This window comes from Typopeltis vanoorti, chromosome 16 (genome assembly GCF_054136105.1).
Source record: "Typopeltis vanoorti isolate ZY-2024b chromosome 16, IOZ_Tvanoo_1.0, whole genome shotgun sequence".
Lineage (NCBI taxonomy): Eukaryota > Metazoa > Arthropoda > Arachnida > Uropygi > Thelyphonidae > Typopeltis > Typopeltis vanoorti.
In genome coordinates, this window is record NC_143564.1 from 34,566,213 (window position 1) to 34,594,129 (window position 27,917).

The following is a 27,917-nucleotide window of genomic DNA, read 5'->3' on the forward strand; positions in this document are numbered from 1 at the left end:
AGATCAAAATGTCGTTGCCCCCCATGTCAGTCTGTTAAGAAGAGGAGGTGTACGCCTCGAAGGTAAATTTGCTCAGCCTCTTACTGAAAACATCACAGTGGCTATGCAGAATTTGAGTGTACGTTATCCATAACAAAGGATCGTTTTTTTGTTACTGGACTGTGAACACTGAACAATTAGTAAGCATACTAGAATTAGCCAAATACATAAATGCAATGAATAAATGAATTTAACTGGATATCCTGAAATCACCAGTTTGATCCAGAGCCAGTGTAAACTTTGGTTCTATAATTAGCTCTCTTGTGCTGCCATCTAGTGACCATATCATATACTATGTTAGTAAAACAAGAATACAGTATTTTTTTTTTGTTCTAAATATCAATTGATTAAATGACCAAATATATATATAAAGGGTGTCCCAAAATTCACGCAAGATTTAAATTTAGCGCCATTTGTGCGATGAAGCGTTGCCAACGAGAAAAAAAAGACAGCGTGACAGCTGACAGTTCAGAGTTATTAAAAATGGAGCGCCACACGAAAGAACAACGCATTTTCATTGTTGAGCAATATTTTAAAAATAATGAAGGTTTGGCAGCTACAGTTCGCAATTTTCGTACAAAATATGGTCGGAATAGTGATTTAACTTCATCAACTGTGAAAAGATTAATTAAAAAATTCAAGAAAACTGGATCAATTAGTGATCTTATACACTCTGGCCGTCCTTCAACAAGTCGTTCAACAGAAAACATCGAAGCAGTTCGTGAGAGTGTCGCTGAGAGTCCAGGAACACCAATTCGGCACACCGTGGTCTTGAATTGGGCATTTCGAGAAGCTCTTTACAGCGTATTCTCACGAAAGATTTGCATCTTTATGCTTACAAAGTTCAATTGACTCAAGAACTGAAGTCTACTGACCACACACAGCGAATAGAGTTTGTTGAATGGATTATGGAACAACAAGTGAATGCTTATTTTTTGAACAAAATCATCTTCAGCGATGAGGCTCATGTTCATCTTGATGGCTTCGTTAATCGACAAAATTGTCGCATTTGGGGTTCAGAAAATCCACGAGTGATTGTTGAGAAACAAATGCATCCACAACGTGTCACTATTTGGTGCGGATTTTGGGCTGGAGGCATCATCGGTCCATTCTTCTTCGAAAATGCGGCTAGTAAGGCAATAACAGTTAATGGTGCTCGCTATCGGGACATGATAATCCAGTTTTTTGTGCCTAAATTGAAAGATATGGATGTGGACGACATGTGATCTCAACAAGACGGTGCCACATGCCATACAGCCCGAGAAACAATTCAATTACTGCATGAGCCATTTCCTGGTCGTGTAATATCTTGTTTTGGTGATCAGAATTGGCCGCCCAGATCATGTGACTTAACGCCGTTGGACTTTTTTCTTTGGGGTTTTTTAAACTCTAAGGTTTATGCCAACAAGCCGACGACCACCCACGCCTTGAAGGAGGAAATTGAGCGCTGTATCAACGAAATTCAGCCACATTTATGCAAAACGGTCATGGAAAATTTCGACAAAAGAGTGCGTATGTGCCAGCAAAGCCGTGGAGGCCATTTACCCGATATGCTATTCCATGCATAACCCTATACTGTATACTTTATGAATCAATAAGAAATTACAATTTTTAATTAAAAACCTGTGTTTTCTATCAAAATTACTTCTTGCGTGAATTTTGGGACACCCTATATAAAAAATCAGAACCAATGGAAAACCAATAACGACAACATGTGACATTGAATAACTTAGTTCTCATCGATCACACGAGATCAAATTGTAAACCTTTGCTACCCATCAGTAGCGTAATCAATTCCTGTATCACCTCGAAAACAATCACATCGGAAATCATGAGTAACGTACAACCCGATACAACGTCACGATACCTTATCTCTAAACACACTCACAATGCTGTAAGTGAACCAAACACCATGTGATGTTCCTGACAGATGAGTGCCCCCAGCGAAAAAATTCCAAACATTTCCAAACATTATCTTATCACTATCCATCACCCATAATACCATACAGACACCATTTACTTATCTACATCTCATAACAATACACATCCAGGACACTGACATCGCTTCCCCTTTCAGCCCACCCCTATATGGTTCATGGTATCCCATCAATCACGACACGAATGCTTATCCACTAATATATCTCCCTTTTCCATTCAAAACAATAACGTCACTTATTTACAAATAACAATTACGTCACTTATTTACAAATAACAATTACGTCACTTATTTACAATAAACAAATTACGTCACTTATATTCATCTGATAACAACACATCCACTTCACGATTCCTTATCTTATCTTGATCTTGATCTGATCAGAAGTGTCCCACCAATCACGACACGAATCCTTATCCACTAATATATCTTCCTTTCTATTCAAAACAATAACGTCACTTATTTACAACTAACAAATTATGTCACTTATTGACAACAACAAATGACGTCACTTATCTACATCTGAAAACAACACACACCGATGACATGATTCCTTATCTTACTTGATCTTGATCTGGTCAGAAGTACTCCACCAATCACAACACGAATCCTTGTCTTTACCATCACCCATAATTCCATATGCGAACCAAAACGCAAGAACTGAAGCCATTGACACATATGCCCCCAGGAAAATTCCAAACATTCCAATCTCATGACGTCACGCACAAAATGACGTCATCGTCTCAACAACCAATCACGTCACGATTCCTTATCTTATCTTGATTTTGATCTTATCAGAAGTGGCACCCATATTACTCGTTCCCATTTTTTGTTGATCCATACTTTTGCCCTTACTAGTCTGTGGTCACTTGCTCGATATTATTTATTATATATCTTCTGTTGGAGAGGATGAAGTCGATTTCATTTTAAGTTGTCCATTTGGGCTTCTCCAAGTCCATTTTCAGTTGATTTTCTTCTCGATAAAGCTGTTCATAATAAAGATATTATTTTCTTCTGCAAATTCAATAAGTCTTTCTCCTCTTTCATTCCTCTGCCCAAATCGAAATTTACCGATGGAGTTCAGATGGTCATCTCTGCTTTCAATCTTGGCATTAAAGTAACCCATTATAATTATGTAGAATTATTTAGAATTATTTAATGTGGATTCTAATATTTCATAGAAATCTTCTCTTTTCATCTAGGTGGTCCGTAGTTGCGGGCATATACCTGTGGCGTTTGCACTCCACGACGCTTAACCACATGAAGGAAGACTTGCTTTAGAATCTAGTTGGCGACTAGAGGAAATTTTTCTAAGCCTTTTTTCGACCGGTTCCTGAATTATTCGATCTCTCGTATGGTCAAGCGGGTTTTTTTCTCCCGGAGGCTCGGGATTTTCGTCCCATAAACTCATGAAAATCGACCGTAGAACCCACATTATTTTCAGACATTAAAAAAAATATTGTGTTAGGGACAACGAGATGGCGGCACTTGTTGAGCTGCCTCTTCACTGCATGCCATTTAATTAGTGATAGCCTTGGGCCAGCTATATCTGATTGGCTACCATTGGAAATTGAACTGCCCACTCAGTCTCCAAAGTTAGACAGGGCTAAATTGCCTCGCCTTCTCCCTATATACAAGAATAAAAAGGCATTAGCTGATTTTTTTATCTTTTATTTATGAAGAGACTTAGTTCAACTATTCTTGATGTTATTTTATTAACAAACACGACATTGTCCTTGAGTGTTTTATTTATTAGGAATCATACACCACCAGTTGAGTTTCTGTCACATTCATAGTGGTAGAGTAGATGTCAGTCTTTTAATTGCATGAAAGTTTCTTCGTTCCTTCTTATCCCTGAAAGGCCTACAACGTCCCGTTTTATATGGTCCAATTCCTTCATGAGTTCTTCCAAGCTATCATCATCCCGTAGAGATCCTACTAATATCCTTCTATCATTGTGCACTATAGGTGGACTCATTGTAGTTAGAGGAGACTGTAGCATATTTTTCATCGTAGACCCTCTGCCTAAGTCCAGGATGCGTCCCTGTTTATGCTGGGCTAAGGACGAGCCAGTATGTAATTTTCCTATTTTATTCATTATTTGCATTGTCTTCATGGGGAGGTATTTAGCCTTATAACACCATGCTGGCCAGACGAGTTGGTGCCTCACAATAGTGCATAAGATGAAATGACACAGCAAAATAGGAAAGATTCAACCCTATCCCTCGAATATTCTAATAGCATTGGGGGGTAAGGAGCAAGAAGAGAAGAAAGAGGAGGGACAGTCTACAGATAATATAACAGATGTATATTATATGCAGTAAGGCATGGTCCAGCATCAGGTACCTTGGGTTTGCCATGCCAGTACTCACTAAAGTGAACCCCTGAGTTAAATAAATATATATATATGTAGAAAGTTGACTAGACTTGCACTACGTACGGAGTCGCCCAGACTTGCACTACTTGCAGGTGCAAACTTGACATACTTGTCTGTTTGCTTACTTGGAAATTGTTTAAAACCAAGTTCATATTTATATACATATAAAATAGCTTGGTATCTTTATATATATATATATGTATTTGGTTAACCAAGTTTATAAAATAACTTGGTTATCCTAATATACAATATCCCCAAGTTTAAAAAAAAAAAAAAAAAAAATCTATCTATATATATATATATATATAAAGGCCTGTGTAGCTCAGTGGAAGTGACGCTTGCGTCCTCTGCTCTTGGCCGCTTGAAGTTAGACTTAGGTACTAGTCTAGTCACTGACTGTAGGGACTTTCTAAGCCTATCTTCGACCGGTTCCCGAGTTAGTCGATCTCTGGCACAGGCAAGCGGGTTTTTCCTCCCTGAAACTCGGGTTTTTCGCCCCGTAAACTCAAGAAAATCGACCGTAGTACCCACATTATTTCAGACAGTGACATATCTTGTTAGGGTTAGGTACCAAGAGATGGCAGCACTTGTTTGCCAGCCTCTTCATCGGTGGCTGCTATAATTAGTGATAGACAAGGGCCAGCTATCTCTGAATTGGCTACCGGTGGAGATTGAACTGCCCACTCAGTCTCCAAAAGCTAGATAGGGTATAAAGGCCTCGCCTACTCCCTATTAGGGAATAGGGAGTAGGCGAGGTATATACTGTGTATATATAACACTTCCTAAACCATTTAAATAATCAACATCAGAACATTAAATTCACATCAGAATTAGAGTTTAACGGCGTTCTCTCCTTCTTGGATCTAAAGATCAGTAGATTACCTGACTGTTTTAAATTTTCAATTTTTCGAGAAACCACCCACACTGATAGATATTTGCATACCTCTTCTCATCACTTCTCTCCTCAAAAACTTGGCATCATCTCACCCTTGTCCATCGTGCAAGATGTGTTACTTCCACAGAAGAAGACTTCAAATAGAACTGACCTTCCTGAAAAACACCTTCTTAAATAATGGATATTCATCTCGTCACATCTCTAAACGCTTGAGACCACGCCAACAAGATGAATCCAACCCTATCACTTACATACAGTTACTATTTATTAGCTCTCTTACCCGAAAACTATCTAGAATTATGAAGAAATTCAATATAAAGACCGACTATACAACTCTGCCAAAACTTCGTTCTTTTCTCAGTCGACCAAAACCAAAATACAACCAATTGCATTTTCCTGGTGTTTATAGTTATGTGCGACTGTGGTCGACCTTATTTTGGCCAGACAGATAAATCTATTTCACTACGTCTTGAGGAACATAGACGTGACATCTCCTACATTAGAACACGAGCGAGCGCCCTTTCCAGTCATGTTCTTTTCTCCGCCAACTCTAACCTCGAAGAACGTCAACACCAAGTTGATTGGGACTGCACAACTAATTTATATATATGTAAGGATGAATTTGAAAGACGAATTATAGAATATAAAGAAATAGTTCTGGACCCTTCACACATGAACAACAATCGCTATAATTTACCTGATTCCCAAAGCGCAGTAATCCAGTACTAGCGCTCTAAAATTAGCCGTCACACACATTCAACTCATGCTGACAATAGCACGCAGTCTCCTATTCAAATATGACTGTTACTATTCTTCTTCTTTTTATTAAGCTGGAAAGTCCATGTTTTTTACCTTGTTAGTTTTATAAGTTTTGTGATATTTCTTACTCACCTGAAGAAGTCAAGACACCGATGAAACTAGTTGTGATTTATTAAAGTTTGTGTTATAGTCAGTTAAATATTAATTTTATAAATATATAACTCTTATATAATGTGTTATATAAGATTATGTGTTAATGATGTGAAACACTCTCTCGTTTAGCCCTCGACTCCAGAATTAAAGTAATAATTTAACCCGAGTCCCGATATGTGTCACGTTTTTGAGGATCTCCCTGGCGAGAGAATTAAAATAAGTGTTTCCACGCTAGATTATTCTTTTCGCCATATTAGAGTTATTCAGGTTTGTCTATGCTTGTTAATTTTTAAATTTATTTCTAAAATTGCCAATATATATGTTAATTGTTAAAGACAACTGACTTTGCTTACCTCCAATCTTGTTTGTATAACTACAAAATAACAGTAATAATAAAAGTACAATGCTATTTTTGGAAATGCAATGTGTTCCAAACCATTGGTGAGCATGGGTTGATTAGACAGAGAAGTGGTTGAAACTCTCTCGGTGACATTTGTTGTTGAATAAATAATTTTAAATTTGTTTTCGCAGTTATATTCTTGCATTATTGAAAGCTTTCTTTAATTCTTGGAGTAACTGTACGGCTAAACTAGCTTCCTGTAAAGCGTACTAATATATATATATATATATATATATATATATATATATATATATATATATATATATATATATATATATATATAACGAGTCGTATCTCGCACGTATTTATTATTATAAATATCTTGGAATCAAGAATAATCAAAGATATCAAATATTAATTATAATTCAGTTAACAGATTAACTGATTGTAATTAACTGATCGCATACGTGTTACGAGAACAGCTTAACAGGCTGTTCTTCAGATTTCTACAGATTTGCAAAATTAGACTGCAACATATGGATACGAATTTTTCAATTTTCTGTATATTTCTATTGCAGAGTTCTTTTAGCCCTTTTAATGTAACAAAAAGTCATAAATTTATAATCTGTAATTACTATAATTAAAATTGACTATCCAGTGAATGACCTGTTTAGTCCCACTTTCATAGCTTTTTAAAGTTAGAGGGTTGAATGCCATTGCGGTATGGAATTAGGAGAATTGTTAAATGTATTTTGATGATTTGATTCTGAGATGATTTTTTTCCCCTCTTTTTGAATGCTGAAGCAGCTTGAAAAAGTGATTTATGAAGAACAGTTTGGTTTACCAAATACATTAGGTCTCTAGAGTACTAAAGTGATAAATTCTTGCACATATAGAGTATCTTCATGGAATCCCATGACTCTGCAGGTTGTTATCTGCCACCACAGCAGTTATCACTTCCTTAGCTAATATATTGTATTCACTCACCATGAGAAAAATTCGTTCTACTGCTCATTACTCTTACTTGGCTATTTAAGGTGATAAGTCACTCTTTCTTCATCTGTCATGGGTTGAATTGCTATACTTTAAGTTCCTTTTGGATCTGCTCATGCTCAAAAGACTAGCCATTCTTTTGTTCACGTTCACTTAGTTTTTGTTGCCTGCGTGTCACAGATTTTGTATTTTGTACTCTCTGAAGATGTCTCTGTGACATGAAATAGTGTTGTTAATACTATAACATTTAATGGTGTTAACAAGCTTATCACAGCTTTTTGTTACCATACCAAGCAAAAAAAGACAGGAAATTGTTAAGCAGTTATGTCATGTATGTACCAATCATTGGCCCACATATAAGCATAAAGCTTATTAGAACATAACACATGCATCTAGTGTTGCATCACATGCATCTAGTGTTATGTTAGATGCATGTATTATGCATGCACAACACATGCATCTAACATAACACTGCTACAAATTACATTGCATTACCAGAGGAGTTAGATGACTGCTTGGGGATCAATGCTGGCTGAATTCGAAAGTTCAGATTTTTTTTACCCCTAAAATATGATGTAAGATGACCATTACTTCAGCATGTTTTTTAAAAATTACTTTAGATATCTTATATGCCAGTATATATTAAGCACCTCTGTAGCACAATACATTAAAAAAAAAAAAACTAATTTCCATGTGGCTTAGATATGTACAATAACATGGCTGATTCCATTGATGGCGAGGAGCATTATCATATCAACCGTGGAAATGAATTAAGAAGTGAACCATTAGACAGGTTATGACTTGGTGTTACAACTAAACAGGGAAAGACCAAGATAGTTTCTGGTTTGCATGTTGGGTTTGGAAGAAAGAAAGTTTGTAATATATAAACTCCCCCTGTTATATCCGAATCACAGAAACAAAGTGATGAATTTCTGACGTCAGCAGAGTGGCTTGAAAGGACGGGATTTCTAGAAGAGGATTTAAGTTAGTTACTAAAATTGCATCACACATTCTGGTCTCAGGTAGTTTATTATGAAAATGTCCATAAATGCTTGGAGTCATACCTTTCTGATACTCCTAGGTATTATGATGTTTCTGAATTAGAGATCACAGAAGAAATGAAGTACTCCTTGCAAAAATTGCATAGGCTTGTGTTATTTTAGTTAGAATGGCAACGTATAAAGAATCCAAAGTATTTGATACTATCCTAAAAATATTTGGTTTACACAGAGATTGTGATTTAGAACATATTGCAATAAAAAAGATTGGGGAATATAATCCTCCTTCTCTTATGAGTACAATGCATTGGGAAAAACTAGATGTGATTCAGTACATAGCTGATACCAGTGCAATCCTCAGTGCCTTCTTGGATATTTATCCACTTGCATGTTCTTTCTTCCAACAAAAGAAACAACACAAAAGATTGCAAGCTTTTATGAAGTAGTCTTCCCACCTTTACAGAAAGAAATTAAGCATAGGAGTAAACAGGATTTAAAAATAGAAAACTACAAAATGAAAGTGGCATTAGCCAATCATGTCTCCTTTAGTCATTTAGGGATATTATTGTTTCCTGCTGTATACAACCTATTATCGAAGCCAGCTCAGAAAAAGACCACACACACACACAAGTGCCTCTAATTGAAGATTTTCTTCATACTATGACAACTGTTGTCTTAGAAAATAATTTTATATGCGACTACAAGCAACTTTTTCCTTTTGAAGATGATTTAGAAATGCTTTCACAGACATAAATTTACACTTGTTCCCAATAGAACAGACTATATTGTGAGTAGTATTTATTCATCTTTTGAACTTCTTAATCGAGTACATTCAAGTCTCCCAGTAACGTAAAGTTGCCCAGCACCATCAAGTACAAGTTCCATCACTTCTGCTTTTGATAAATTGAGGGACTTCTGAATTCTGATAAATCCTTCTGAACAGAGGGACTTATTACCACATTCTCAAGAAGTCGTTGGAGATAGTCTTGTAAATGGAAGTCTTCAGTTGAAAATGGAGATATTAACTTTTCAGGCTTGGATGGTGTATGTGCAGCACCTAGACTAGAAGGAATGGAACTAGATTGTTTAATTAGCAAAGTCTTCGGTTTACTACCTGATCTAGAGAGTGGCTTTGTGGAGGAGTGCTTAGAATATTATAATTATGGTGTGGAAAGAACTTTTCATGCCTTATTAGACTCGGATCTACCACCCTGCTTAAGTAAGCTGGATAGAGCAATGCAAAGGAAACAAAAATCAGATGAACCAAAGTCAGTTAAGTGAAAGGAAGAATGTGTGTGACAATGATGAGTTTGATGTGTTTTCTAGGATTAATCTAGACAACGAATCCATCGAGGAAAAAGAAATTTGACACCTGAAGATTATAAAGAGTTCAGTGAAGATAAGATTCTTAAGAAACTATAAGAAATATGTCATGGCTGATTCATTGCTGTACACTGAAAATACAGCTCTGTATGAAGATGAGTATGACAACACATATAACCCACATATGATAGGAGCTGAAGAACCAAAAATTAAAGATGAATTAACAAGTAGAAGGTCATTTATAACACTATTTTACAACAAAATCAAAATTCCCAGCATAGTAGTCATAGTGAACAGGAAAGTGAAGAACAAGATGAAGAAATACAGATGAGTTTATTAATAATCCTGCAGTACTAAGAGAGAGAGAGAACAGAACAGAAAAGACTGTCCCATGGAAGAAGACCACATTCACAAAGTGTAAGAGGTTAACCTCCTGGGCAAGGACAAGGTGATACTTGAAGAAATCGCCACTTCAAAGAATGGCATAAAGATTCTCGTGCCAATCATAATAGAAAAGACCAATCAAGTAGAAACAGAATGGGGACCTTTAGAACCTTTTTTAGAACATTACCAAACTAGTGTCAGCAGCACCTTCAACAGAATCTAGACAGACTCATCATTCATGATTTGTCTGGCTGTTGTGTAAATAAAATATTGGAAACCAAAAGAAATTATCAGTAAAAGATATTCATATATATTGTAACAGTTCTTGGGAGTTATTGTAACTTATTGGGGAAAGATGAGATTTTTTAATTGATATGTATAGCTTGTTTTAATTGATATTAAAATTTGCTGTAATTATTTACATAACAGGACCCTTGTTTTTATGATGCTGTTGTATCATAAATTCTAAAACGTTTTTTTTAAAAAAAAGTTTGCTATTCTTTCTGAAAAAAAAAAAAAAGCATAATTGGAAGAAAGACAGTACATTGCTCCCTTCGATTGGAAAAGGCCTAAGTTCGATTCTTGTTGTAATGAGAGGAATCTTTGTATCGGTTTTTCAATTGAAGATTGAGTTAGCTGATCTCATACGGAGGTAGCAAGGTTTTTTCCTTCCCGGAAACATGGGTTTTTCATCATGCATACAGACTTCGAGAACACGTGCAATTTGCAGACAAAAAATATGGAGATGGAGAGTTGTAGAGTAAGTTCCTTCCCTTGATGAGTCTTTTTTTACTCCTTGGAGGTGTCATGCAATAATAATATTCTTGTAGACAGGCTTATACGTTGGTTATGCATTATTAAAACACTTAAGGAATTGAACAACGTAGTTAAGGATATAAATTAAATTAAACTTTAATAAATATTTTCCGATATTTCGGAAACGTCACATTGCCATCTTCTAAAGGAACTTACAAAAAAAGTTACGTGCACGTAGGCACTACAACACAGAAACTGGGAATGAAGAGATGAAGCTATTGTTCTCCTAACAGTCCTGATGGTGCCCTCTAGCAGGCTAAGTAGGTGTTCTTGGCTGTTGGGCTGAAGGTCTGCTGATGTAGGCCTCCCAAATTTGGGGCAGTCGCATACAACCAAATTTGTTGAGGTTTGGAGAATTTCTTAGGGCTGAGGCTGATTCCATAAAGAGTCTTTCAAATTTGTATTTGCTACGGTGTACCACTGTAGCTTTCTTCCACCGTATTCTGTGGCGTGTATCCAGAGCATGGTCCGCAAGCCCAGAATGACTGTATTTGTGAAAACGGATGTAGTCCTTGTGTTCCGAAATTCTGATATTCTCTGTCCTGCCTGTTTGGCCAAAGTAAGACAGTTTACAGCTGCAAGGTACCTGGTAAACACCAGGTAGGTCTAGGGGAAGTGGTTGGTCTTTAGTGGAGCAGATAAGGGATGCCAATTTTCTGTAAGGTTTGTAACAGGAGGTCAGGTCATGTTTTTTTAAGATCTTGGTAATCTTTTCCGAGGTGCCTCGGATGTAGGCACCTCGGAAGCAATAATCGGATGCAATAATAATATATTGTAAATTTAATTTACTTTTGGTTATATAAAAGAAAGTTCATTTGTGTTAAAAAAAAAAAAAAAATGATGGTAGGGCAGATAAGATAAACCTTAGCATGATACTGATTACATGTTGCAACATGTTGCTTTATATGTAGAATTTACATACGTACACAATAATCCCTAGTTACCCAACCACACTTGGAAGAGCAATTTACTAGTCAGATAATTGAAGGTGAGATAACTGAAAATACAAATGCAGTCATCCCTCGATTTATGTCTGGGTTCTATTCCGTCCGGCAGGACATAAGTTGGTCGAACGTAAGTCGATACATTAAATCAACAGAGTTATAGGAACTAGGGACTTAACTGTAATAAAGTATGCTGTCATTTTAATTTTTAAACCTTATAAACTATACTATGCATTATTTAAATTAAGGGGATAATAAATCCCACATTGTTTTAAAACTGAATAAGAAACTCAAAGATTGGAATCAAAGCGTTTCATGCCGAATATAGTAACTATAAAAGTATCGGCGACTACTAGTCTAAGCTAAAGCACGTAGTTCAAGTACGTAGTACAAACTGGGGCAACTCGTAGCAAAGGTGAGTAAAGCTCTGATCGCTATTCTTAGTATTTCCCATAATGTAAAACACAGGAGATATATGATGTTATACATTATGGTGGGAGGTCACTACCCAGACCGGTTTCGATCTTTATTGAGATCTCATCAGTGAGTAGCTAGACCAAGTATAATACTAAGGGTATAGCGAAAAGAACATATACTCTGTTATACGAGTTGTCAAAAAGGTGCACCCATAAATTGTTTAAAATGAAGAGCCAATAGGCTTCATTTCGGCAATGTAAACATTATTTAAATTAAGGGGATATTAACTCTTTGATTCCGATCTTTGAGTTTTTTATTCGGTTTTAAAACATTGTGGGATTTAATATCCCCTTAATTTAAATAATGTTTACATCACTGAAATGAAGCCTATACTATGCATTATTGCAACTATAAAACAGGAGAATAATAACTAAAATCTTCCTCCGCAATCACATTGTTCCTTACGAGTGGAATTCGTAAGGAACAATGTGCTTTGCTTATTCCTCTTCTTTTTCATCATAAATTTGTTTATAGCAAGCAAACATCTTGTACTTTCGTTTCTACTAATAAGTAGCATTCAGCATTGGGGTTCATATCTTCAGCCATTTTGAGAACATCATTAACTGCAGAGGACATTTCTGCAAGACCCTTCACTGTGAATTGTTTAGCTACCTCTTCTTGTTTCTCTTTTCCTTCTTCTTTTTCTTGTTGTTCCTCCAGTTCGACCAATTCTTCATTGATCAACTCTTCACGGGCACTTTCTGAGCTGAACTATGTCGTCATCATTCACTTCAAGATTCAGATTGTTTGCTAGGCCCACTATTTCTTCACTCAGTTTACAAAAGTCTTCATTTTTTTCAAGACTTTTAAAATCATGCACAAACCTTTTTAATGTCTTTTCTCATATGCCACTCATACATTGAGAGGTCACTTCATCCCAAGTGACAGCAATATTTTTAATAGCATGCTTTCCAGAGTTGCATGGGAGTCTTGGTCATCTCCTTCAGTGGTAGAAATGGCTTGTGAAAAAGTTCTCCATAGATAATAAACCTTAAATACTGCAAGAACTCCCTAATCCATCAGTTGGATCAATGAAGTAGTGTTTGGAGGTAGAAACATGACCTTGTACTGGGTGAAGATCACATATAAGCATGATAACCACTGCGCATGAGTGATATGATAAATAGAAACCTTTTTACTTTATGCTTACTTGCATCTTGTTCGAAAGTAAAGTCAAAACTGTTATTTATTCCTTATATAGCATTAAAATTTTAAATTTAAATTTTCTTTCACACAATAGCTTTCCATTTCACTCGTATAACAATTGATTAAGGCATCTGCAGACAATTTTTGAGTCATCCACGATTTTATTGCTCTGATAATGAACTGGAAGAGTATGCTTCCTAATGTTTTTGAAGGCTTGTGGATTTTCAGTGTGCCATATCACAAATGGTTTTAGTTTATATCCACCACATTACCATTGTAATATGGTCTTTAAGAGCTTTGAAACCAAGCATAGATTTTAGCTTTTTGTGGAGGAATATCTGCTGGGGTATTCCCCAGCGGACATTCAGTTCAAAATCAGTTCAAAAAGATAAGCAGATGTACACGTTTTAGCATTCAGGCATGTTACCTGTTAATATAGTGATTTCCAACTTATCTTTTTGCCTTATGAAAAGATCATTGGAATATAATCATGTTGTTAATTGAGGACTGACTGCATTTAAGAAAAATCACTCATTGGAGTATTTGAATTATGTTCCCAGTTGCTTTATTATATGCTATCAAATCTTTTTCATGTTAGTTTTGCAAATATTTACAGCCAACTAACTTTCCATTTCTGAAACCTAAATTACTGCTTATGGTAGGGTAGTTAATTCTGTCTGCTATGGCTGTAAATTAAGTGTTCTTCTGGCTAGTTTGCCTGAAAAACTGCATATATTATGCAGGTTCTTCAGATTGGATTTGAACTTAGGTGTTTCCCTCCAAAGGATATCATTGATACTGACTGAGCTAAGGAGCCTCTTCTCACTTTTATATTCTTAATACAAACTGATGGAATTATTTGACTATTAATATCAGTGATATAATGACAACATTGTATTTCTTTTCCTCTTTCAGATAATTGAAAATGGTTAACACAAAGGGATATAGGCGTGGCACTCGTTATTTGTTTTCAAGACAGTTTCGTAGACATGGCACAGAACCCCTTTCCACTTTTCTTAAAGTTTACAAGAGAGGAGATATTGTTGATATAAAAGTAAGAAAAAAAGTTTTAGTGGAAAAATTACAGCAATCCACTTTTTACTATTTTCTGTTGATTCATGAGCATGATATAAAATTATTAGCATTTTTTTGCTAATTTAATTTAATACTACTGATTTATAAAATTCAATCTATTTTCAGGGAAATGGGGCCTTTCAGAAGGGAATGCCACATAAATTTTACCATGGAAAGACAGGGCGTGTCTTTAATGTCACACCTCATGCAGTTGGTGTGATTGTAAACAAGCGTGTCAGGTAATACTAATATCCTTAGTAGTACTTTCTTATTGGATTGAGGGTTTTTTTTTTTCAGTTTTTTTTAGGTAAAGTGATGTATTGAACTTGAAATCGAGTTGTAATAGGAATACTAATTATGCAAGAAATACTAAAAGTAATTATCTGCACAGTTTTGGCCAAGAGAATTGGCTAGCAGTCATTTAGAGCAGGGTTTATTCCAAAGCACTGCCCACAGCCGCATGCAGCCTGTGGTGCGATTTTGTGCTGTGGGGTTTGATTTTCACGAGCGAAAAAATAAAATAACAATTTGAATCGAATGCGTATTTGATATTTTAATTCTATTACTAATCGATAATCTCAATGTTGATAATTTTATTTGGTGTTTTTACATTACTACTAGGCCCCCCCCCCTGTTCTGGACTGGTAGGCCGGTTCTTGAATTTCGAAGACTCGAAAGGGGGAACCGCTCCCCGGCACCTACATCCAGTGGTGTGTTGGGACCGGCTCGCGTGAGCCGATTGTTAAAATTTTTCAAATTTAGTGATCCGGTTAATGTTTTTAAGTAGTGGTGTGAGTCGGTTATTAAAATTCTTTATGAAAGGATAGATCATGAATGGTGGTATATACTTTTTCTCATAAATATTTTAAAATTGTATAATAAACACTTACATATATTATTATTATCAAAAATAAATGCATAAAGCAGAATTCACAAAACACAAACTCAATTTACGAACGGGAATTTGAAAACGGTTTTATTTACTAAACAATGTCTGTATTCATTAAAACACAAAAACACGTTATCAAAACTCCCGAACTGGGTATTTCAATAAATAATAATGCCTTATTTTTCGGTGAATTTCCAAGAACTTGCAACATTAAGTTCTTGGAAATGCAACTTTGTTACACTATCGATAAATACAAAAATTCGTCGCGACGGCTACAGTCTCTGGTCATTTGATCGACTACGAGTGGTAATATAGTGTTACATATTTTTTGTTCAGGATTTCATTTGATAATAGGTAAGTTGTAGATAATATAGGAAAATTTTCTTTAATATGTTTTTATTTCGGTTTTTTCTTTTTTTTTTAATAATTAAAATAATTTTAATCAGGGTTAGAGTTTTGCGGTCGAAAAAGCGGATAGCCATTAGTTGAAAAAATGAAATAGAACGAAACTTCTTAAACATTAAAAGGACAAAATTTGAAGAAGCAGAAATAAAGACATCTGAAGATACAATAGAACTTTATGAAGAATCAAATTTTTCATAAACGAGCTGGTTGTTAAAAATTTACCAACACACCACTGCCTACCCCCTACCCCCCCACCCCCACCGAGTTGCGGAGTGGTAGGCCGGTTCTCCTTGAATTCTGATGACTCGACACTCAGGGTGGACCCTGAGTTTGAAATAACTTGACAAAAAATGTGACACAAAAACGTTACATAAAAAGGCTTATCATTTTATATATATAGGGTAGATATACCCACGTATTTTTCAAATATTAGATGTGTCAAAGAGACTTTTCATTACACGTTTTCTTACACCAAATTACTAGATATGCATTGTGATGCTGCCCTCAGAAAATTTTTTTTTTCTAATGCAGCCCTCAGATTACCTAAGGTTGGATAGTCCTGATTTAGAGGGATAAATGGTTAATAACCTAAAAAGTACAGTTATGTACCATTTATTCGAAATTCAAAACAATGTCTCTTAAATTAACCAACTGTTGTATATCAATACTTCTCATAGAGCATCAGTTATCAGAAATTGCCATTTTGTTAATTCAAGGGTTGAATAAACAAATGATGATTACTGTATTTTCTAAAATCATTTTAAACAAATATTAATTTTTATTAATATTTATCATTAAATTATTTGATTAATAAATTTTATTAATTTAATGGCAAATACTTGTTTGGATTTTTGCTCAGGACATGGACTGGTTATTACTTAAACAAAGTTCCAACAAAAATGTGCACAAATTCACATAGAGAGAAGAGGCAAGGAATAAGAAAAGTCTCATTGACTATGCTATTGTTGATAGTGATTTTTTCTCACTGGTGCAGGACACTAGAGTGTACAAAGGATTTGAAAGTGGAAGTGATCACCATTTAGTCTTGAGCAGGAAAAAATTGAATTTCATATAGAAAAGAAGAACATGGAAGAAAGTTTTAAAGCAAATAAAAGTTGAGTAGCTCTCAGATGTGAACTTAGACTAAAATACACATGCATTATTTAAGAAAAAATGAAAGAGTTTGAGAACAGGAACCAAACCTTGGAGATTCAGTGGCAAATTCTGAAGAAAACATTGATTGATTCAGCTAGAGAGGCATGTGGTGAGATTGTCTGCAATGATAGAAAAACCAGAACTCCATGGTTGACACAGGAAGTGAAAGAGGTAGTGAAGAAAAAGAAGAAAGCATATTAAAAGTTCCTGGCAAATAAGTCAGCTTGTGCTTTTAAAGAATACAGAGATGAATGTAAGAATGCTAAACACTGTGTAAAACTAGCTAAACAAAAGTCATGGTAGGACTTTGGTAAGAACATAGAAAATAAATATCAAGAAGGTGGCAAGATATTCTGAAGGTTGTTGAAGAAGCTCAGAAATGGAGGAAAGAGTGATGTAAAAGGAATTAGAGATGATATGCGTGACATTAAAACTGGTGAAAAAGAGATCTTTCATGTATGGAGTAATTATTTTGAAAAATTGCTAAACGAAGCAATCAGTGATAGCACATGATCACTCAACAGGCATGAAGTAGAAAAAGCCTGAAATATGGAAAGGCAGTGGGAGTAGATTATTTTTGACTGAAATCTCAAGTATGGAGGTATAAAAGTCTTACAGTGACTGTACTGCATAGTTCAGAAGGCTTGGACAGAGGAATGAATTCCAGATGATTGGAGTAGGGCGCTCATAGTACCCATATATATAAAGGGAAATAGAACTGAATGTGAGAATTACAGGGGTATTTCCTTACTGGTGTGCCTTGGTAAAATTTATGCAAGTATACTTGAGAAATGGTGGAGAAGGATTGTGGAAGAGAAGCTTGGTGAAAAACCAGATGGATTCAGGCCAAACAGGGGCTGTCAGGATCAGATCTTCACTTTACGACAAATAGTCGAGAAAGCTTGGGAATATAACAAAGATCTGTATTTAAGCTTTGTTGATTTGGAAAAGGCATATGATAAGGTGCCAAGAGAGAAGCTATTCAAAACACTACAGTTGTATGTAGTCAGTGGAGCATTATATCAAGCAATACTTAGTCTTTGAGTTGTAAGTCAGCAGTTAGAATTGAAGGAAGTACAGGAAAGTGGTTTAATGTTAAATCTGGTGTCAGACAAGGATGTACATTATCTCCCTGTTATTTATTATCTATATGGAACATATTATGAAGGAAAGTGGTATTAAACCTGTTATAACAATTGGAGATGTTAATCTCAGCTCTACTTTATGCAGCTGATGTTATGCTTCTAAATGAGTGAGAAGTTACGTATAATGGCTGACACATCTCCATTAGCATAAAGAATGAATGTGTTCACAAACCACAACAAATGCTAGCCTGGTTGGCCGAGTGGTTAGCGTATCTGCTCTCCAGCCAAAAGGCTGTGGGTTTGAATCCTGCCGTGGGCATGGTTGTTTGTGATTGTCTGTGAAAATAGTGGTGGTGGTCGGCAGTAGATGCCACTGCTGTAAATGATGAAGGTAGTTGCGATTAGTGGAGTGGTGGGGACGGAGAGTTGTAGATCAGGTAACCCTCCCTCGATGAGTCTTTGGACTCCCTGGAGGTGTTATGTAATAATAATAAATATCTCAACAGTTAACAATTTTATATTACAATAAATAAGATTAAAAATTATTACAAACTATCAGAATCTAGTAAGCTTGCTCACTTTATCATGCTAGACTGAGCTGGATAAATGGAATGGCTATGCTATGATATTGTAAGACTGATAGGATATCACATGAGTCTATTGCATAAACTAGATTAAGGGTCAAAGCTGTATAACTGAAAGGAGACCTCCACATAGCCTTTAAGGAATGCGGAGAACCGACCAGGGCTTCTGACCTAATGTCCAATCCTCACCTTCTCGTGGTGCACCCTGTTGGGTATCTACTTGGATACTGAACAAACGAGGATGGGCTGGCAATTTGGGATTTAGCCGACCAAATTGTATTCTTATTGGTTAAATCAAAATAAAAAATGATGGTACAACATAACAAAATTTCATGCCGGTTAGGGCGTCGCCCGGTTAAACAAGGCCCCCGTTGTTTTCGCCAGGGAACCAGGGCGAACAGCGAAAAGTCAACTACTGGAACAAATTTGAAAACAAACCCCAACTCAACATCACCAGAGTTGGTACTATCAACGTAAGAAGCCTGAATGGCAAAGAAATGGAGCTAGCTGAGGAATTAGATAAGTACCAGATCGACATAATAGGGTTGACTGAAACAAAAAAGACCAAAACTGGTAGGATCTTTCTGAGCAATAAATACAAAATGTTATATTCAGGCAATGACAATCAATGAATAGCTAGAGAATAGCTATTCAATACGCTGCAGTTATATGGTGTCAATGGGGCATTATATCAAGCAATACTTAATCTTTATTGGAGTTGTAAGTCAGCAGTTAGAATTGAAGGAAGTACAGGAAGATGGTTTAATGTTAAATCTGGTGTGAGACAAGGATGGACATTATCCCCTGTGTTATTCATTATCTATATGGATCGCATTATGAAGGAAAGTGGTATTAAACATGATATCAAAATTGGAGATGTTAATGTTAGCTCTTTGCTTTATGCGGATGATGTTATACTTCTAAATAAATCCGCTACAAGTCTGCAAGATTATCTGACTAAATTGAATAGCTGTTGTAATAGATATGGTATGAAGGTCAGCAATAAAAAGACAAAGACAATGAAAATAGGCAGAATCATTGAAAATGTCAACTGTGTTGTGAATGGAGAACCTGTGGAACAAGTAAAACATTTCAGCTACTTAGGCACAATTTTTACTGAAGATGGTAAATTAAATATAGAAATAGACAACAGAATCAGCAAAGCTGGTATTTTGGGAAGTCAATTGAATAAATTCATATGGAATAAGAGAAAAATTAGTCGGAACACTAAATTAGCTGTATACAAGACAGTGTTCAAACCAGTTTTAACTTATGGATCTGAGAGCTGGGTCAGAAGTAAAACACTTAACCAAAGACTAGATACCGCAGATATGAGAGTCCTGAGAAAGATTATAGGCATGAACAGATGGCATCAATGGCAATATCATATTAAAAATGAAGATATTAGGAAAGAACTGGACGTTGTCTGCATCCAGGAATGCGTTAGCAGAGCTAATCTCAGGTGGTATGGTCACGTAAACAGAATGGGCGAGGAAAGATTAGCAAAACAAGTGTTCTCTGCCTGGTTGGCAGCAAAACGACCCAGAGAAAGACTAAGATATAGGTGGATTGATACAGTACAAAGTGCCTTATACGATAGAAATATAAGATCTGAAAATGTTGGAGTCTTGACAAGTAACAGACTGATTTGGAGGAAAATTGTAGATAGGAAGTTAGTAATGATATAATTTTTTCATGTAGTACTATCATATCCTGTACACCAGTGCTTCCCAAACTTCTGGATGTCAGGGTCCCCTTTGCAAAAATTAAAATATTTCACGGCCCCCCTCGAAAAAAATCGTAATAGAGAGATATATTATTATAATATTTATTGTATTTATATTCAATACAAAACGTACACAGCGAATATTGCAAAAATCAAATGCAAATATTACATTTTTTGCCTCTTACCGTTTGGTTCTGAAGACGATGCAGGCTGTTCTGATAAAATATGAATACTGTCCTTTTTTTTGAGTCTGTTTCTGCTTCTTCCGATTGTTCGCGGGAATTTTTTTTTATTTTTTATCAGTCACTTATCCATCTCAGAGTTAAATTTTTTAACGTAGAATAGATCAAATAATATCACCCTTTACCGATACTGGCACACCTCAGACTGATAACATGAAATTAGTGAATATTACCTGAATAAGGGAATCCCCCAGACCAGGAACATTTTTCTCTTTTGTGACTTTTCTCCCCTTTAAGGTAATTAAGCCTAACGCGAAACAGACAGCAAAGGCAGGTTTGTAAAACGTGCATATGATTGGTGCGGTATTAACAAAAGATCGCACAACCGAAAGATAAAAGCATAGCTGACAATTGAGTTGAAATGCTAACTCTCTTCAACCGAATTCCATATGTGAAACTGCCATAACTTGTATACAACACAAGATCATTATATATATATATATATATATATATATATATATATATATATATATATATATATATATATATTACTTAGTTTTAACACTTTTACGAATTTTAACACGTTTGGTTGAATTTTATTGCTGCCTTGGGAAATCGAACTCACACACATCTAATTAATAACAATAGTTTTTAGTTAGATACTGTGTTTGCCCATGCAACATATGATTTTGTTTCAGTCTATATAGCATAGTTTCTGTATGAGGGGACATGTGAATCATTAATTAGTGTGTTTTTACCCCAGTTGTCTCTAATTGCACTATTTGTTGAGAAATATATTACACAGACTCCTCATACCTTATTCACTGGCATAATAAAAGTACTTGTTTTTATTGCCTCTGCAGCATAGTGGCTGTTAGGGAGGGCCCACTGCAAGGGAGTTACTATCTCCTCACATGAACTTGTTTAAGCTTTTTTTCATGTGTGAAGTATATGCGAAACTTTTATTGGTAACAGAAAACTAGCTCGGATGAGAGTGAAAATATAAAACGAGTTTTGATATGTATATAAAGCCAATATCAACAGTCCCTGATTATGAACGCATGATGAAAGGGACAGGAAGATTTGGAGCTTCCCTGGAGAGCATTCGAAGTAAATACAATTAACCACTGCTTTGAAATGAAACATGAATAAGCAATATTTACTAATATTCATTAAGAGCCGAAATACGCAGGAAGCAAAGTTTGTGAACCAACACCAATGTGTGAATTTTTCCATTAAAATATAAAAAATAACAAAAAAAATAATAAATAATAAAAGTTAAATACGTTTTTTTTAAATAAAAAAATCTACTTAGTCTTAAAACATTTTAAATTTGCTTTCATTATTTCACGGCCCCCTCAACAAAACCTACGGCCCCCAAGGGGGCCGTGTCCCACAGTTTGGGAAGCGCTGCTGTACACCCCTTGTGGGTACATGGCAGGAATTTGATGATGATGATGAGATTATATGGAATTGGAATATAAACTATTGACTTGGATAAGCAGGTAGCAGATGGATATCTATCAGAAAGTGGTATATATGGATGCAAATCTATCAGATTTAAGGTGTACCTGTAATCCAGGGATCATTCCTCAAATTATTGTTGTTCGATCTGCACATTAATGATATCTGGAAGGACCTGACAGGTGTTCAGTTGTTTGCTGATGATGCAAAGATAGACAGGGTGGTCATGGATGTTACTGACATAACATCCTACTGAAATTATACAATGATTTCAGTAGGTCAGGAATTGTGAATATATGAAAATTGCTGCCAGTTCGATGTTAGTGAACATAAAAGTATGCACTTTGGTCTAATGAGATATCCGGTGTGATATCAAATTGGTGGGATTATGTTAAAAGACACTGATGAAGCTGGGAATATTGGAGTTTTATTAAATAGGAAGTTGAAGCACAAGGGCCATATAGCACAGATTGTAAATACAACTCAGATAATTGCAATGCTGAAATGAACATCGACACGTAAGGATAAGGAATTCAGTTTGTCTCTTTACAAGGGCTTGATATGACCATACTAGACTACTCTGTGCAGATTTGGTCTCCTAGGTTCAAAGGGGATAAAGAAGATATGGAGAGGATGCAAAGAAGATTTACAAAATATTGGGATTGTGGAGTGTAGATTGAGTATAGGAGAATGTGTGGACTCACTGCTAAATATGAGAAAGATGGGTGATATGATAGCGGTTGATAAACTTCTGAAGGGGCGTTGTAGGATATTGGTTGATAAAATTTTTGGTTATGTGGAAGTTTTATTGGAGGAGAGAACAAAGGACATCTGTGAAAGTATGTATATGGTTAAAGAGGTGAGAACTAGATTTTTCTCATGTGGCAGCCAGTGAGTGAAACTGTTGAAGTAGTGAGTGCATCTAGTGTGAATGAGTTTAAGAGAAAGTATGACAGCTAGTGTGGGTGATGCATGGCTTGATGAGTCCTTAACTCCCTTTAGATCTCTGATAATATTAATAATAAAAGATATATTATGCTCAGGTAATGGCAGGTATACAATTATCATTCTTATCAACTTCAGTAAATGTGTTATCTTTTAACACATTTACTGGTAGCTCCTTGTTCTCTCCTGTCCAATCACTATTAAAATATTTTTTTAGGAGCTCTATAAAACATCTTCGGAACTTCCTTGTTTCTGTCTGTCCCCTCTTTTTTTGCCTATCAGCTAAACTCCGTAACATATTAAAGTTACAAAGCCAAACTTAGCATACAAGACTAAACTCTTATCAACATAGAGGACACTTCATAGAAATTTTTTTGAAAAAATTTGGGGTAAAGAGTGGTGCTAATAAGTACCTGCTGGATATTTGTTCAGGAAATGGACTAGCTGTTATTAATACAATACTCCACTTTAAAGCTGTGCACAAAGATTCACATGTAGAGAATAGAAGACAAAGTTCATGCAGGTTCATGTTACAAGAGTATACAGGAAATGAGAAATAAGAAGTGATCACTATTTAGTTTTGTGTAGAATAAAAATGAATATCAAATGGAAAAATTCACAGATATTTTATTAATCAGTCTAGCAGCTTTCAAAAGTAAACTACATGCTAATATACATATATTCAAGAAAAAAATTAATACAGAAAATTGTAAAGGCATTCACAAAATATGAAGAAAACATTAATTGAGAAGCAGCCATGTGGTTGATATATTTTAATTGTTGAGAATGGAAATTCTACCACAAAATTTTAGCAGTAACAACAGTAGCAATAGCCATTTCTAAATTGTATTCTGCTTCCTCAGTACTTGGTTCACTTTTTTGGGTGAGATGCTTTTTGAGATAACTGATGTCATATGCAACTCAAGAAACACATTACCTAAGAATGGAAGGGTTGGTACATTGTATGAACAGACCATGTATCTTTCCTATCATCCAAAAAAAACCGGTTTGCTTTGTTCCTTTTTATTTCTAGTAACTGTATAACTATTAATTTTGAAAAAATCTTAATCTGTCTTATTAAAGAATAAATACCTAAAATAAATTATGATGAGGTAAGTAAATGCCATTAATAGCTGTGTAAATCTATGTTTTCTGGAAGAGAATCTCAAAAATGTGACAAATGCAGAGAGATGGTAGTTCTGGTAGGTACAAAGGATGTATATATATATATATATATATATATATATATATATATTTTTTTTTTTTCACATTTGACGTCTGTAGACTGTATGGTCACTGCCATACCTCACATAGTTTTGGCAATGTCTTCTGCTAGAATAAGTGGTAGGGTTGCAGATTCCCTTTCCACACAAAGTTTGTAGGACAATCACAAACGTCCATGTTCACAGCAGGATTCGAACCCACAGCCTCTTGGCTGGAGAGCGGACACGCTAACCACTCGGCCAACCAGACCGGCACAAAGGATATAAGTAGCTAAAAAAGGATTGGTGGATGAAGCAGAAGTGAAGAATGAGAGAGTGAAAATTGGCTTCTTACTAAGATATGATAGTGAATTAAAAAAAAGGCTATGATGGAAAATGATTTGATGTGTGAGCTGTGTAGAAGGAATAGTTTTTGGATGTGTATGGAGTGAGTTTGAAGGAAAAATGAATTTACATATATATCATGATTTTGTTTGCCTTGAAAGCAAGATTTTGAAGAAGAAATAGTGAAAACGAAGATGTTAAAGGAAACAAATTATTATTATTATTCTTTGGTACTACAGCCCCATGTAGGGCCTCCCATTTTTGAGTTTCATAACTCACTACAAGGTGGGGTCATTATCCCCACTCTCAACCATGTGTAATTGTCTGTGAAGCGTCGTGTTCTTAAGACCGGTTTGCCTGCTTTGCCAGAGGGGAAACCCCAGATAAACTGGGGAGAAAAACCCTGCAGTCCATGCCCAAGACTGGCTAACTTGGCTATGTCTGAGAAAGATCCTTAGCTCCTCATGTCGGTGACGAGAATCGAACGCAGGACACTCCTTTCCCAGGCATATGGTTCGGAGCACGTAACCACTCAACTAACCGTGCGGACTAAAGGAAACAAATACACATGACATATTTTTTAATTCTAGTATTCTTTTACCTTTGCTGAATTGTGGAACAGTAAAAGTAAAGGAAAAAAAATACTTTACTGAATTCTGCTGTATCAGAATATAGCAGTTGATAATATTCAAGTTTCAATTGCTAATTAAAATCCAATTTTTTTTTCTTTGTTAGGAATCGTATTATTCCTAAACGGATTAATGTAAGGGTGGAGCATATCAAACACTCCAAATGCCGGCAGGATTTTTTGGAAAGGCTTAAAGAGAATGAAAAGCTGAAGAAGGAGGCAAAAGAAAAATCAGTCAAAATCAGTTGTAAAAGACAGGTAATATATTTACTAAAATAATTACAAATTTCATACGAAACTTAGATTTTGTATTCGGCTTTAAAATAATGCTGGATTTAATATCCGCTTGATTTTTATAAACAGATAAGATTGAATAAGTTTTGCTAACTTTATAGTAATTTCAGATAGTTTCATTCAGCATGAGAAAAATCTTATCTTCCTCTTACATCCAGGCTCTTCAGCATATCATGAATGGTTTGTAACTAAAACTTCAGCATTACACTTCAGCTTATTAAAAAAAAAAAAAATCAGATTTTGAAACGACCAAATGCCTTTTGGTCAATAGCAGAGGCCATTAGGTGTTACTTCTGCCCATCCTCCACTGCTTTCACATCCAGGTGATTCTATTATAACATCACCCAGAGACAAAGCTGATCTATTGGCATCATTTTCCTCTTGCAATTTTTACACTGATGACCATGGCAAAGTACCTCCTTCTCCCACTCTGCCAAGAACTACTCACTCCATATTACCAAGAAGAAATTAGTGCCAATAATATGGATTCTACCACTCTTATCCACACCGGATCATTTGGTATTCATCACTATTTAGGGACTCAAATAATGGAAAGCTTTGGAGAAACTCGCACTATGCGCTCAACATTTGTAAGGCATTTGATCAATTCTGGCACAGAGATCTGCTCAGCAAACTATCAGCCTTTTACCTTTTGCAACTGGGCTGTTGCCAGCTTCCTTTAGTTGCTTCAATACATTTCATAGTAGATGGTTTCCCTCTCCTCAGATTTCTCCACCAGTGCAGGAGTATACTATAAATTCATCCTCCTGTACATAATATTACCTGTTCTCACTGACTTCAAATCTTATCTATTGCTGTACTGATAACAGTACGGACCTCTTTCATTTGACCAAACTTGTAGTGCTCAATCATTACAAGCCTCAAAATCCTTCATAACAAATGCCTAAATTCTCATCTCATGTGGTCATCTCCAATGCTACTGAAATTTGATGCTGTATAATTTCATTGCAAAAGGATCTTGCATTACTTCTCTTTATTTTCAGTAAAACTCATATCAAATCCCCATCTCAGAGATGTTCAGTTTCTGCTTTATGCCTCTTCTACAAGTACTTGCATTGTCAAATGCTCTGCTGAAATGGCTACTATCATTCCTCTGCTGTCTTTCTTAACTATGCGAACAGGAGTAGCTGCTGGTTAACATCCATTTACCATCCACCTCTAAACTTATCGAGCCAACTTTTTTCATTCTCTCTCTTCCTCTGTTCTTTGGAACAGGCCTCCCTCCCCCCTCTCCACTTCACTGTCTTCACCTGTTTCGAATATAATATCAACATATTTCTTCTTGTCCTGTTAACCAACCACTCTTGGTCATTAGACCTATGACACCTTAGTGCTCTAGATACCTTGCACTATCATACATTAGCACTGTGGGTGGGTTATTGTGTACTAAATAATAGTTGAAGTAAGATTTTAAAATTACAGTATGAAATTTTCTTTATAGTATCACTTGCCCATTGCATTGGAGTTTGGGTGCTCTTGCACAAAAATAAAACTAAAATATGTATTTGCTTATTATGTCTTACAGTAGCCTTCCAACATCTGCCAAACAGCTGATATGTTATTGTTAGTTCATGTTGCAAAAACATAGTGGCACAAAAAAATCATTTATTTTATATCAAAAATAGATGATCTCTATAGTGAACCCCTAAGGACTAGAGACAATTCATTATAATACAAGGTTTGCTATATGTAGTGAACTTAGGAGTAAGAATATTAACACTCCATTACCATGAAATAAGAAACTTCAAGAAATAGTGGGAAACAGAACACATCATAAGAAATAAAAGGAATCAAGAAAACAAACGAAATCGATATAAATAGAACCGAAGAAATATTGAGAAATAAAAGAAAGGGAAAATAACACACACACACAAAAAAAAAAAAAATGCGATAAACATAAATTTGCCAGAATTAGAACAAAAGAAGTAATGATAAATAAAAGAAATCATGGAAAACAAAACAAAGAAAATGGCCAGAATTAGAACAACAGAAATTGTAAGAAATAATCATAGGAAACAGCATAAGAAATTGCAAGAAATGAAATAAATTGCAGAAAACAAAGGAAATCACCAGAAATAGAACAAACGATATAATGGGAAATGACACACACACACACAAAAAAAAAAAAACTCGAGCAAAAGAACATGGGCAATGAAGCCCTATTAATGATATTGTTATAGGCAAAGAAGAGGTAGGGAGGCCTAATATCCTCACCATTCATTCATGATCTAAGAAGTCATGTGACACATGACTTCTTAGATCAAATAGGTTGACTTGATGAGATGAGGTAGTATGGACTGTTCTATGATGTGGAATGATGACTGAACATCTCTTCAGT

The 27,917-nt window shown here is 35.5% G+C and overlaps 1 protein-coding gene and 1 pseudogene across 1 annotated transcript in view; both read left to right on the forward strand.

Annotated features, from left to right (window-relative positions):
- Positions 1-6,333: 6,333 nt before the first annotated feature.
- Positions 6,334-10,392, forward strand: LOC150097945 (activating signal cointegrator 1 complex subunit 2-like; annotated as a pseudogene).
- Positions 6,346-27,917, forward strand: part of RpL21 (ribosomal protein L21) — a 40,801-nt gene continuing 19,229 nt past the window's right edge. The window contains exons 1-4 of the mRNA XM_090406265.1: positions 6,346-6,426; positions 14,496-14,634; positions 14,781-14,893; positions 25,372-25,522. Coding sequence (XP_090262391.1) covers positions 14,506-14,634; positions 14,781-14,893; positions 25,372-25,522 — 393 coding nt within the window. The 5' untranslated portion in view covers positions 6,346-6,426; positions 14,496-14,505. The remainder of the gene's footprint in view (positions 6,427-14,495; positions 14,635-14,780; positions 14,894-25,371; positions 25,523-27,917) is intronic.